Source organism: Peromyscus eremicus, chromosome 7 (assembly GCF_949786415.1).
Source record: "Peromyscus eremicus chromosome 7, PerEre_H2_v1, whole genome shotgun sequence".
Lineage (NCBI taxonomy): Eukaryota > Metazoa > Chordata > Mammalia > Rodentia > Cricetidae > Peromyscus > Peromyscus eremicus.
Genome location: NC_081422.1, coordinates 26,679,526 through 26,693,691, shown reverse-complemented (window position 1 = coordinate 26,693,691; position 14,166 = coordinate 26,679,526). Strand labels below are relative to the sequence as shown.

Below are 14,166 nucleotides of genomic sequence, written 5' to 3'. Positions count from 1 at the left end.
CAACAAACATATACCAGTAATTGTATGAACTGGAATTTGATGACTTAACAGCAAGCTGTAAAAGTTAATGACTGGTAATGTTTCTTAAATTATTAAAATTTAATTTTAATGTAATTTTTTGGGTTGGCGGTATAACATTTAGTGATAAGAGTAAAATCTACAAAAGGCACTGGGTTCCACTTAACTCAGAGGCAGTAAGGATAGCTGAGAATCCTGGACAGACTCTTTCCCCCCCTTGAAACAGTGAAGTTGATTTGTGGCCACAATCAGCTTGATTTGGAAAAAGCTGGCTTATAAAATCAACCCACCCTTTCGACAATAAGGAATGGTATACAATATGGCTTCTGTTGCATCAGAACTCATCAGACATACCAGAGCAAGGAAAGGGTGCAAAACTCCTTTACTTGTAACCCATGAAGCAGTAGATACCAAGTACTATAGTGGCATAGCCCTTCAGAGACCTTTCTACTGGTCTGTCATCATGGAGGACAGGGCAGATGCCTGTGAACTACCCTAGGGCTTCAGCATGGCTTGGTTTTCCACACAGCTGACAGTCTATCTGAATGTCTGTCCACCTGTCCCCGTTTGGATCTTCCTGTTCTGGCTTTGTCCTTTCACCTTGCAGTGGACTCAATTCTGCATTTCTGCTTTCAAGCCTTTAGGCCGTGGCAACATCTTCTCCCCTGTGGCTGTTCTTGGGATCTTACTTTACCAGTACAGACTCTTCTTGCATTTCTATCAGTCTATTTCTGAAACCTCTGTTGTAGCCTATTACAATCATTCTGTAAATCACATATATACATATACAGAGATACATTTACTATGTGTTGCATGATACAGAAGTAATATTAATGATTAAAACTGGAATGAAAGAACATGTATGCTGGGTAGTGGTGGCACACGCCTTTAATCCCAGAACTCAGGATACAGAACTCTGAGTTCGAGAACAGCCTGTTCTGTAGAGCAAGTTCCAGGACAGTCAGGACTGTTACACTGAGAAACCCTGCCTCAAAATACCAACCAACCAAATAAACAAACAAAAACAACCACCAAAAACATATATTCCCCTTATCAGTTACAAAAGGCAGGTGAGATTATCTGGCAAATTGCAGCCATTGAAACTGCTACATCTTGTGACATTACTGGGATTCAATAAACTCAGACATTGTTTCTAGTATAGTGTGTTAAGGACAAGAGGGCTGAGGATCTAGTGATAGAGAGTATTTGCACATGCAAAGCCCTACATTCATTGCCTAGTGTCAAGTGAGAAAAGGAAAAGGAGAAAGAGGAGAGGGAAGGAAAAAAAGCAGCCTTAACATTCAGGACCAGACAAGATCCCCGCAGGAGCAGGCCTAATGCCCTGGGTTAGGCCACAGCATTTTTCTGCTAGACATAACCTCATGGGGCATCAACATCAGATGGTTCCTCTGTGACTCTTACTAAAGGTAAGGAAGGGGTGGAAAAGTGCAGACAAAACAAGGTGACTCTGCATTACAACAATATCCATATCCTTCTCCTTCCTTATCCAATACATTATTGACACTGTGAACTCATCTTAAATCTGTACTCTAGAAGATATTTATTACAGTTCAGCCAGAAATTATGCCTGCATTCTAGTATCCACAGTACTGAGCAAACTCCTAAAAATCACCCAACACAGGCTTAAATCCTCTGTTAGCTCCTCCAAGCACCATCTTACCCCCAAACGAAAACCAAACAAAAAACCCCAAAAGCCTTGTGGTGTGATCACCCTTGTAAAGGAGTGTTGAAGTGAACTGTTCACTATAGTTGGTCTTGGTGATAGCACTTGACAGAAATGGAAGTCTAAGAGATTCTCTAGTTCCCATGCATTAAAGCTCTTTGAAAACACTGAAGATTGGAAATCCTTTTTGAGATGCAAACTACACTTGCCTGGCGGGTAAACTCATGAGCCAAGCTCAACTATTTCAGTGACTGCTCTTTGCTCTGCTGGATTTATTTTGCTTCTTCTTCTTCATCTTTTTTTTGTTTTTGTTTTTGTTTTTATTTTTTGAGCTCTGTTAAGTCCTGGCTGTCCCAGAACTTATTTTGTAGACTAGGCTGGCCTCGAATTCAGAGATCCACTCGTCTCTGCCTCCCAAGTGCTGAGATTAAAGGCGTGTGCCACCACTGCTTGGCTCATTTTGCTTCTTATAAATAAGGTCTTTTAGGAGTATTTTGGCTATTTACCCAGATACAAATTGTTCCTTGGTGAAACCGTTTTTTAGCCTTCTAAAGACATTTAAGTGAATAGGCAGCCTTTAACAATCAGGAATTTACTTTGAATCTTAGGATTTACTCTTACAAGTCGGCATGATGGGTGCTTCAAAAGATCTGTATGTTGCCTCAAACTCTATCACAAAGAGGTAAGGAGCTGCTTTCAGGAACACTAAGAGCAGCTTCTAACAATTTCAAAAAGTACAGTTTTGGTCCTCTGGAAAAGGTGACTGAGCAAACCTCAGTCACTTTATTTTTAATGGTAGAATTGTAGTCTAGAGTTCAGAATTCCTTTGCTAGCTCAGTGAGCTGCAGCTTATCAAAGTCATTCATATTTGTTCTTGGTGAATACAGATAACTGAATACTTTAAAATAATGAAGCCATTACATGTAAGATTCTTTTTTTCTTGAAATGTTCTACAAATTGATGGCCTGTGTTTCAAAAAAAAAAAAAAAAATTGAATTACCTGTGTGTGCACTGAGTGTACATGTGACTGCAGTAACTGCAGTGGCCAGAAGAGGGCACTGGATCTCCTGAAGGTGGAGTTAGTAGGCAGTTGTGAGCTGAGTGGTGGGTGCTGGGAACTGTATCCATTCCCTTAGAAGAGCAGGAAGCACTCTTAACCCCTGAACTACCTACCTCTCCAGCCCCACCGGTATCTCTCTAGATAATAAGATACATCTCAGCAGCACTTATTCCCTTTTAGATCTGTTGTAATTACTGCCTCTACTTACTCTATGCTCAAGAGTTAGATTTCTACCTCTTACAGGGTAACTGGTGAAAACGAGAACTTAAAATATAGGTAAAATTCCACTTGAATAAAATTCATAGTCAAATTTTTACTACTTCAGAATTTCAGAATGTTATTAGGTATCAAGTTTATCAGTCAGTAGAATGATAAGCTATCACTTTGGTATCTTTTTTAATCAATTAGTAAGTAAAATGAACTGCTCACAGTAATGCTCTTCTGAAATACAGAGAACAAAACACCATGAATAGAACATTTATTGACTGCCCACAGTGTCCTAGGGATTTACTTTTCTGTTCTTTACACCTTTGTGTAATGTAGAAATCTGTAGATGTAAGATAGAGTAATTAGTGCACCTGATTATGAAGGCAGGGGGGAAAAAAAACCACTCAGAGTATGTGATTACATGATATCTAGGTCAGATAGTCCTATGTCCATGTTACAGAATCCACAACAATATAGGCAGAAACTTTGCTTCTCTAACTTAAAGGTTTTGTCTACTTATACTCATTTCCTCTATATAGCCATATTTAGTAAGATTGTAAAGGCAAAATATGAACTGAGTAGATATATCTGGAAGTAATGAATGAATATTTCACATGTAGTTACCAAGATATTTAAATATTTGGATTTCTAAATTTTCAAATAATAGCAATTATAGTTTTAAGACTAAAGACTCAAAATAGCTATGATCTGTGCACATTAAACATTTTATCAATGTTATATTTATTCTTCAAATTTTCTTTACTCAATTCTTCAAAAATTTCTTTACTCAAATTCAGGTGTATAAAATTGTCTCCCAAACGTTGATGTCCTACCTTAGCTACTAAAAATAAGACCTTATTTGCAAATGGGGCCTTTGTGGATATAGTCAAGTTAGGATGTGGTTACATAAGATCAAGTGAGGTCCTATACCCCATGACTGGTATCATCATAAGGACAGAGATTCAGAAACAGATCTGGACACACAAGGAAAGTCATGTTAAGATAAAAGTAGAGATTTGAATGATAAAACCATAATTTATAGGAATGTAAATGATGGTTGGCAACTGTCACTTGAAGAAGCAAGAAAGGGTTCTTCCAGGGAACCTTTAAAGGGAACAGAGATCTCTGGCACCTTATTTTAAGAATTTTAGCTTTCTAGCCGGGCGGTGGTGGCGCACGCCTTTAGTCCCAGCACTCGGGAGGCAGAGCCAGGTGGATCTCTGTGAGTTCAAGGCCAGCCTGGTCTCCAAAGTGAGTTCCAGGAAAGGCGCAAAACTACACAGAGAAACCCTGTCTCGAAAAACCAAAAAAAAAAAAAAAGAAGAAGAAGAAGAATTTTAGCTTTCTGAGCTGTGAGAAAATACATTTGTACTGTTTGAAAATTACCAAGCTTGTGGTACTTTGTTGTAGCAGCCCTGGAAACTCAACAGTGTGTCAAAACACAAGAAATTAACAAAGTTAATATGTTCTTGGTTTTTTTAACCTCTAGAAAGATCATTAATAATTATTATTATTCTTTTTTTAATCAGTTCCTAACCTTGAATATAGGAATCACTCAAGGATTTTGGCTCTACCATAGTTTCTTAAAGTCCAAATTTGTAAATCTCACCTTTTGATTTCTTTGTGGCCTAATATTGCTTGGTCATATCATATCCAAGCAGAATTGACACACAACTGATCTTGCTGATTATTCTTAAAAGTGAGTCTCCAACCTTCTCCTACTAATGTTCATACTGCAGTTACTGAATTTAGATGAAAAAATTCTATTTTATAGTTAATCAATTTTTGTGTCCTTTTAAGAAAGAAAAAAAAATGACAAAGATTATCAATGTAAGATACATCTGGATTTAGACAATAAATTAAACTTGTTACTTAGAATCAATGAATAGAAACAATTATTTCATCCTGAGTACTTTGACCCCATTCTTCTCACTGCACATACTCAATATTACTAGGTTGTGTTGATTCATTATTTATAAAATATTGTAATTAAAAAATAGTTTTGGGGGCTGGAGAGATGGCTCAGCAGTTAAGGGCACTGGCTTCTCTTCCAGAGGTCCTGAGTTCAATTCCCAGCAACCACATGGTGGCTTACAACCATCTTATAAAAAGCCCCTCTTCTGGCATGCAGGCCACGCAGGCAGAGACCTCTTATGTTAGGGGGGGGAAAAAAGTAAATAAAATAAAAAAAAAATAGTTTTAGTCTTATATAGGTTAATAGGTTTCTGAGCCAAATCTCTTGCATACCAATACCAAAAGCAAACTGGTTTTCCTCAAGTACCTGCATACTTTACAGTCTTCTTGAGAGACAGACCAACTACGGTAAAATACAAGCTTACTGAGCTTGTATCTATGGTGAGCACTGCTTGTTATATGTTCAATAATCACTATGCTTTATTATTGGTGTTGTTATTTCTGAGATAGGGTCTTACTCTGTAGCACTCTGGCTATCCTCAAAAGAGATCCATCTCCCTGCATCTGCCTCCCTAATCCTGGGGGTGTTAAGGCACACATTGCTACACCAGCTCTACTCTGCTCTAATTCTGTTCAAAGCCGTCATTTGCCCAACAAACAATCACTTTCTCAGGTTCTCTGTAGCTAAGAAAGATAATGAGGCACAAACTAACACTAGTTTCTTAAGAGCTTCTGGGAAACCTCAGTGCATTCCTGATCACAAGTGCTATCTACCCCTTTCTAGAACGCAAGTCAAGAGGAGCTTATAATCACAAAGTAAATAAGCCTACAGCTAAACTGATAACTAACTAAAGGCGGTAAGTTATACATATACAAGGAGCCTAGAACACTAATTATACTGTAGATTCACATTACCAGTTCTAGACTGCCTGTTCTAGAACATATCATGCAATTAAAAAAAAAAAGATCCTGTTTGGTAAAGCCACTGTAGAAGGGGTCTGTTACACGTAGGTAAATGTAACTCTTAACGGGAACTGTGTTCAAGGCTCTCCACAATTTGTTTTTCCAGCTCCTTTGGACTTCCCACTCATTCCCCAAGGACTCAAGTATCCATGCTTTCTCTGGATATCATTTTGCACTAGATTCACTGCTTACTGAACATTCAGTGTTCTAAACCATCAAGCTCTTTTACTAGGTGCTTTGTTTCTTAACATCTTCACTTTGTGGGCTTACTTGGGCAAATTCTCACTATTTAAGATTCCACTCAAATCGATGTTGTTAACTTGCTTTTTCTATTGCTACACTAATAATGCCTTTTAATTTGCCCAGCACAGGATCTTTACTGGTTTGTTGTAGTCACTTATTGATATATCTGCCTCTCCATTTGGGCTAGTACCTCCTTTGTTGTAAGAGTGATGTTTTCTCCTTACATAGCAGCATGTTTGGCACATTGTTTAAATTTTCAATAAATACTTTTATTTTTTAAATTTATGTAGTGTGTGTGTGTGTGTGAGAGAGAGAGAGAGAAAGAGAAAGAGAGAGAGAGAGAGAGAGAGAGAGAGAGAGAGAGAGAGAGAGAGAAAGAGAAAGAGAGAGAGAGAGAGAGAGAGAGAGAGAGAGAGAGAGAGGAGGAGGAGGAGGAACCAAGGGGAGAAAGAGCACAAGCATGCTAAGATCTGTCTTTTTATCAGAGGTTAGGTCCTCAGATGTGGCAGCAAATGCCCTTACCCATTTTAATAAGAACAAAACAAGAAGTGGATCCCCACGGCACACAGGGTCTCTCCTAGCCAGGTCTTGATTATGCAGCTGAGGACGGCTGTGAGCTACTACCCTCCTGCCTGTGCTTCCTTAGCGCCTGCATCACTGTGTCTGGATCCTTAACTAGATTTTCAAAACCTGTTTTCTTTTGTAGTGAAAGTAATTCACAACAGGGTATGGTGGTATATACCTGCTATCTCAGTACCCAGGAGTCTGAGGCAAGAGGATCAGCAGTTTGAGGCCAACCTGGACTATAAAGCAAGACTGTCTCTTTAAATAAATGGAAATTCACAATTTTTATCTCTGCCTTTGTCCCTTATATCCCCCGTTGACCTTTGCTTTTCCTCAATGTGTAACTTGTTAAACACATACACAAAACATATAGTGCTAATAATAATTTTAAAAATTCACTCATCAGCCTTTAATCATGGTGGCTCATGCTTTTAATCCTAGCACTTTGCAAGCAGAGGCAGATAGATCTCTGTGAGTTCCAGGCCAGCCAGGGCTATATATTGAGACCTGGACCCAAAACAAGCAAACAAACAAACAAATAATTAAATTCAATTATCATATTTTAACACACCCCCTTCATGGTTTTTTTTTTTTTTAAATAAGACTGAGCACAGAAAATAAAAACCTAAAAATGTTTTAACTGACTATAAAAATCATGAAAAACATAGGAAGCATTTATACCTATAGAGGAAGACTGTGGACTAATCAGAAGGTCCTCTTGAACTGGTTCACTTCCTGGCACTGTCTGCTGATCACTCAGTGAGCTCTGAGATGCACTGACAGGCTGGGACACTTCCTCATGGACCTCCTCATCACTTAATCTTTCTACTTTGACTTGCACATCTTCTTCTGTACCTAGAGGCAAGGTAGTTTTTGTGCTCTCACAAGTCACATAGTCAGCCATTCTTCTACCTGCCTCAGATGGGCCAGGCAATTCTAAAGTCCGGGTGTTTTCTGCCTGCTTCGCTTTCTCAGGCGGAATCCTTCGATCAATTCCAAAAGGGAAAGTCCATGGAAAAGCTAAAGAAGAGTCAACTGGCTGATTTCTATTTTCTGCATAGGAAGCTGAAGAATTCAATACCTGGGGTGAACTTGTTTGTGTGCTACATTTTACAGGACTCTCAGGGGACATAACAATGTAGCTTTTGCGTTTTCTCCGGGATTCTCGGCAGACAGGAATGGTCCTTTCCACAACACTGCACTCTGAAGACACTGGAGAAATACTTCCATCTCGAGAAGTAAAATTGCAGTTAGAACTATTTTCTTGTCCAGCATCTAGACCCTTTTCTGGCTGGCTATTAGGTGTATTCCACAAAATACTTGATTTCATAAACTCTGAGCAGGTACTAGCAACACTAAACATTTGCATGTAGCTTGCTGCAGCAAGAACATCAATAATATTTTCTGTGTTAATTGACAGAGTGGCTGTGTAAGCGTATTCTAATAGAGGTATAAAGCCAGTCACTGTAACATGATGCAGATCCAACACATTTTTGTTCTCATCCTCTGCTTGGCCAACAAGTTTTGTTCGAAAGAAATCACTGCAAGCTGCTAGTACTACCTTATGAGCCCGGAAAATTTTGTCCTGGACACGAATAGTGATATCACAAAAATGTCCATCATTTCGTAACATATTTAGTTTTCCCAGCATTTCCTGGCTATGGGAAGAAGAACTGTGAGTAAATGTTTTCACACCCATCTTTCTTTTTTTCCACTTCTACTGATGCTCTTCAAGGATGCAATTAAGTCAGAAATGTCCTAAAAAAAAAATACAGAAACAAAACATCAAATGACAGCTTAACAGAGGAAATGGACTATTTATATCATTTTCATGTAGCCACTATGTCAAATAAAAAGTCTAAAATAAGACTGTGAAATAGAAAAACTTCAGGTATGGAATGTATTAAAATGTATTTTCTGGTCTGTTGTGGTGTCCAATTCCTAAAAATCCTAGTAAGGAGACGGCCACAAGGCCAACCTGTGCTACACAGTAAGTTTGAGCCCAGCTTGGGCTATAGGGTAAGACCTGTGTCAAATAAATAAAATGAATGCACAAATAAAAATATATTCTCTAAACCATCAACCAGTGGTTTATAAATTATTGTTAATGAGCAGCATTCTAAAACGATAGTTAAATGACAATTATAGAGTGCTTTTATGTGCTAGAAACTGTTGTAAATATTTAACACATGATAATCTTTTGACTGTCAAAGACACCTTGGTCAGTAGGTATATAATTATCCCTACTTCTAAATGTGAACATGCAGTAAATAATGTCAGGTAAGCATTATAAATGATTCTGTCTCGAGACAGGGTTTCTCTGTGTAGCCTTGGCTATCCTGGAACTCACTCTGTAGACCAGGCTGGCCTCAAACTCAGAGATCCACCTGCCTCTGCCTCTTGAGTGCTGAGATTAAAGGCGTGTGACGCCACCGCCACCACGCAGCTTTCTGTCAAATGTTTTATTCAGATAAATGTATAGGAGAAAGGGAGAAGGGAAAAAGAAAGAAAAGATTTCAAGATTTTTTAAAAGTCTGAATAATCTAATGACAGGAGACAAAACTGTTCCCTACTTGACATCATGATGAAGGATAACATGAAATGAATCTTAAGAAGGTAAGAGAAGACAGGAGAGATGGCTTAGAGGTTAAGAGCACTGGCTGCTCTTCCAGAGGTCCTGAGTTCAATTCACAACAACCAAATGATGGCTCTATTCTATAATGAGATCTGGTGCCCTCTTTTGGCATGCAGGCATATATGCAGGCAGAACCCTGGATACATAATAAATACATACATAAATAAAATCTTAAAAAAAAATAAGGTGAGAGAGCTGATACCATAGAAATAATGACCGGGCTGGAGAGATGGCTCAGAGGTTAAGAGCACTGGCTGCTCTTCCAAAGGTCCTGAGTTCAATTCCCAGCAACCACATGGTGGCTCATTACCATCCAGAATGAGATCTGGTGCCCTCTTCTGGCCTACAGGGATGCATGCAGGCAGAACACTATACATAATAAATAAATCTTAAAAAAAAAAAAAAAAAAGAAAAAGAAATAATGACCTTGACAAAATTCAGAAGTGTTCCTGCTCCAGGAACACTTATTCTGTTATATGGATAAAAGCGTTGCTCAGTCCTCCATGGAGAAGAAAGTCAAGTAAGATTGTTAAAGACAACAACAAAATCACATATTCTTCCTAAATACAAGTAACCACAGGCAGACATATTAACGCATGCCTATAATCCTAGCATTTTGGAGGCAGTACATTAGAAAAATAACCACAAGTTCAAGGTCAACCTGGCCTACATGGTTAGTTTCAGGACAAGCAGGCATACATAGATTCTGTCTCAAAAAACTCAAAACAACAAAACAAAAGACAAACGCCCAAACTCCAAACTTAAATAAACACACAAAAAACCCCAAAGTACTCACAAAGACATAACAATGGATTTGACAAATTTTCTCTTATACAAACAGGAAGTTGCATACCTGTGTTGTTCACTGGCTGTATGTCAGTAAACACACAAGAGTGATTACTTTGATTCCCATCATGTGGCTGAGAGCAGAAGCATGCCTCAGAGCAAATGACACTCATGAACTAGGGACCATCTATATGAACCCGGGTATTTAAAAAACAAGAAATTAAGCATCAGTTGGAAAATGTGCAACAGAATGCTAAAATGAGACCACTTCAAACTTGATTTGGGTGGAAGTCCAGACACTGTACCAGCCTTCCAAGAAAGTACAAGGATACCTGACAAGGAGAGGGAATGGAAACCTTTTTCAGCCTGGTGTTACCTCCATCTTCATCAAAACTCTTTGGCATGGGGCTGGAGAGATGGCTCAGTGGTTAAAAACACCGACTGCTCTTCCAGAGGTCCTGAGTTCAACTCCCAGCAACCACATTGTGGCTCACAACCACTTGTAATGAGATCTGGTGCCCTCTTCTGGCCTGCAGGGACACGTGCAGGCATACTGTATACATAATAAATAAATAAATGGTTTAAAAAAAAAAACCTCTTTGGCAAAACTCCATCAAAGAGCTAGAAATTAGAAACGGAGTTTTGCCAATAATCATTGGGTTCTGAGTTCCAAACCCCATTCAACTCTTTTCTTTTTTCCTGAAAGGGAAAAAATAGTGACTGCCCTCAACCACACAATCCCAATCAAAGTAATCACTCTTAATGGCCCAACTTTAAAAGCAGAGGCATGTTTTCTCTTTATCTCAGGCCTATTATACTTGAGAAAGCTCTAAAAGACATGAGTCTGACGTAAAGAACAGCCAAGATGAAGAAATGTGCCATTATTTTCCAACAGTATATAAAAGCCAAGAGTGGGGTGGTTAAAAGCATAGAATGGGACCAGAATACTGGATTGTCATCTTGATTATGTCATGCATACAGTGATATGAAGTTTAACCTTTGTACTTAATTTCTGCAGCAGTAAAACAGGGAAAACAGAACCCATATCAGATCTCTGAAGCTAATCAAATACATGTTTCAGATAGTAACAAACAACAGAGAAATCCAGTAGTTGAACAGTAGTAGTCTCTTCCAATCCTAAAAGGACCCAAGACTACAATTAGGCCCCTGGAACCTTCCCGTCTTGTGTCCCCAGCTCTGGGATCACAGGTACATAACTCCATGCCCAACATTTTATGAGTGTTGGGGAGCTGAACTCAGATCCTCAGATCACAGCACACAAGTACTGTGCCACTGAGTTCTCTCTTCCGCCTGTTCCTATCTTTTGATTATGAATACTGACTGTGGTTATAGATAATCTCATACACATTGCGTGGGGGTATGGGTTTTTAGTTTTTATAAGTATATACATATCCCTAAACAACATCTGCCCATAAGACATAACTTACTGCCTTTACCAGAGCTTTCATCCTGGAAAAAGGTAAAAGACTTAACATCTATACTGACTCCTAAAGTATCTTCCACACCCTGCATTCACATGCAGCAATCTAGAAGAGGACTTTTAACTGGGGCTGCCCAAACTCCAGCCAGGCTGCAGTTATCTACCGCATAGGACACCAACACTTAAGCTTTAGAAAGTATCAGAATGGACATAAAAAGCAAGGAAAGATACTCTTTTACCCTTTCCAGCCACTGAAGCCCTGGCTATTCATTACCTCAATCATTCCTGAGTATGGCTAAAAGGAACAGGAGGAACCAATAGAGGAAGAAGCTAACAAAAATGGTTCTGGCTTTCCTTACAAGAAAAAAAAAATCCTTCCATCAACAAAGGGAACATCTCTCAGACTACATAATACTTAAGTAGGTGCAAGCCTCTTCACCCTCTCCACATTCCCCTTATCTACTTCTCAATCAGTAATTAAATTATAAATTTAATTTAAAACTGCTCTATCTGTAGGCCTGTCAGTCCTCAAGGACATCTGAGGCTAACCTACCTCTTCCTTACCCACTCAATTGAGAGGAAACTTACCTGGATAGGATTGGCAAAGAGATTTCACTTGTATCTAAATACAAACAATATAAGTGGTTTATTCAATGTTATTGACACCTTTTGGGGCTGTTAGCCAGAGTAAACCCTTTGTCCCTTAGGTTGCTTTTGCAATAGTAGTTTGTCATCACAAGAGGAAAAGAAACAAAGAAAACAAGCACCTTTATGCTGAAGCCCTTTCAAGTTATCCCACCATAGGCCTTTTCTCCTCAACACTGGATCCCTACCAAACCCTATCTTAGGAAACGACCAGCTCAGTCTTTACAGCTTGATTCTTAGAAGCCTGATCAGGGAGCATGCTGGTCAACATTTCCTGGCACTCTTCTCATATCTCACCCTGTATCTTATTGAAATCAGGCCTGGAGACTGTATCCTCTTAAAGGACTTTCAAGAACAAACAACCTTTTCAAGCAAGGGCAGGGTTATTCTTATCACTCTCACTGCAGTCTAGACTTTCAGGATTCCCATCTCAGATCAAGCTCAACTCAAGCTAACTTTTCACACTATACCAACAAATCTGCAGGTGACCTGTATGGTGATATTTTATTTGTGCTGAAATGTGATTTTATTTGTATGTTAATAGATAAAAGTGCCTGGGGGTGAGAGCTAATAGCAAGCCATTTAGCAGAAGTCTGGCATTGGTAAGACATGCCTTTAATCTCAATCACATGACAGGCAGATCTCTGTGTGTTCAAGGATACAGCCATCATGGAGACACATGCCTTTAATCTCAATACCAACCATAGAGACCTGGAGGTCTGTATAGACAGGCAGTGATGAGGAGGTCATGTGGTTGGGTTTACAACCAATGAGAAGGCAGAACAGAAAGTCAATAAAAAGACAGACACACAGGAAGTAGGTCTCTTTTTCAGGGGAAGGACGGCAGCGGGTGGTAAGAAGTCAGTCTTGGTCTCAGCTCTTAGCTACTGCTCTCTGACCTCTGGGGCTTTTAACTCTGCATTTGGCTCTGTGTTCTGCTTGGGTATTATTCTAAATACCTCGGTAGTTTGCCCAGTGCTCAGGCTATTGAGAATGCCCTAACTCTAGCCTGGAACAAATATCATCAGGGAGATTTCTAAGATTAATTACACCTTCAAGAAATGTAACCTTGTATTTAAAATCTGCTGTGTGAGCTGGAGTGATGGCTCAGCTATTATTACAAGCACTGGCTGCTCTTCCAGAGGACCTGGGTTTAGTCCCCAGCACCCACACGACAGTTCATAATTTTAGTAATTCCAGTCCCAGGGGATCTGATATCGCCCTTTTCTGGCCTTCTGCATGAATTTAGCGCGCACACGTGTATGCAGGCAATAGTGCCCATACACACGAAATATCAAAATAATAAAAACTGCTGTGACTATGATGTTTAAAATTCAAACAACCCTTCATTTTGGCTTTTCTTGTTCCTCTCCTGGGTCAGTGTGTGAGAGCCTCTGTATTTCCAGCTGGATGGTAATCATTTCTTTTGCTCACAATATGACTCTACCATCTGGCCTCAACTTCTTTTATTCACTCTAGGAATTCTGCGCCCTTTGTTATCATAATTTACTCCACTCTACTACAAAACCAACCAAAAAGGCATAAGAGCATAGACTACACAAAAACACTCTAGTTACAGACTGCTGAATTTCTCTGTCTCAAGACTCATCCTAGGCTAGAGAAATGGCTCAGCAATTAAAAGCACTTGTCATTCTTAGAGAGGACCCAGGTTCAGTTCCCTGAACCCACACTGTATCTGACAACTATCTGTAACTACAGTTCAATGTCTTCTTCTGGCTTCCTTGGGCATCAGGCAGACATATGGTACACATACATAAAATGCAAGCAAAAACACTTACAGACATAAAATAAAGTATTTTTCCAAAAGTGTAAAATTTAAAATTTAAAGTGTAAAATTTAAAAAAAAAGTCTCACAACAAATCTTTTGGACTGGGTAACTATTAGCATCATCTTCCAGAGTCAAACAACAGCCATTGACATGATCACTGTTCTTCACACAAAGGTTCAAATTCTCACTCTCAGTGATATCAATATCCAGAGCAATA

At 39.1% G+C, this 14,166-nt stretch overlaps 1 protein-coding gene across 1 annotated transcript in view; it reads right to left on the bottom strand.

The window, feature by feature from the left end:
• The window catches only part of Zbtb44 (zinc finger and BTB domain containing 44), a 56,359-nt gene that overhangs the window by 14,574 nt on the left and 27,619 nt on the right, over positions 1-14,166 (bottom strand). Inside the window, exon 2 of the mRNA XM_059267558.1 lies at positions 7,335-8,411. Coding sequence (XP_059123541.1) covers positions 7,335-8,352 — 1,018 coding nt within the window. The 5' untranslated portion in view covers positions 8,353-8,411. The remainder of the gene's footprint in view (positions 1-7,334; positions 8,412-14,166) is intronic.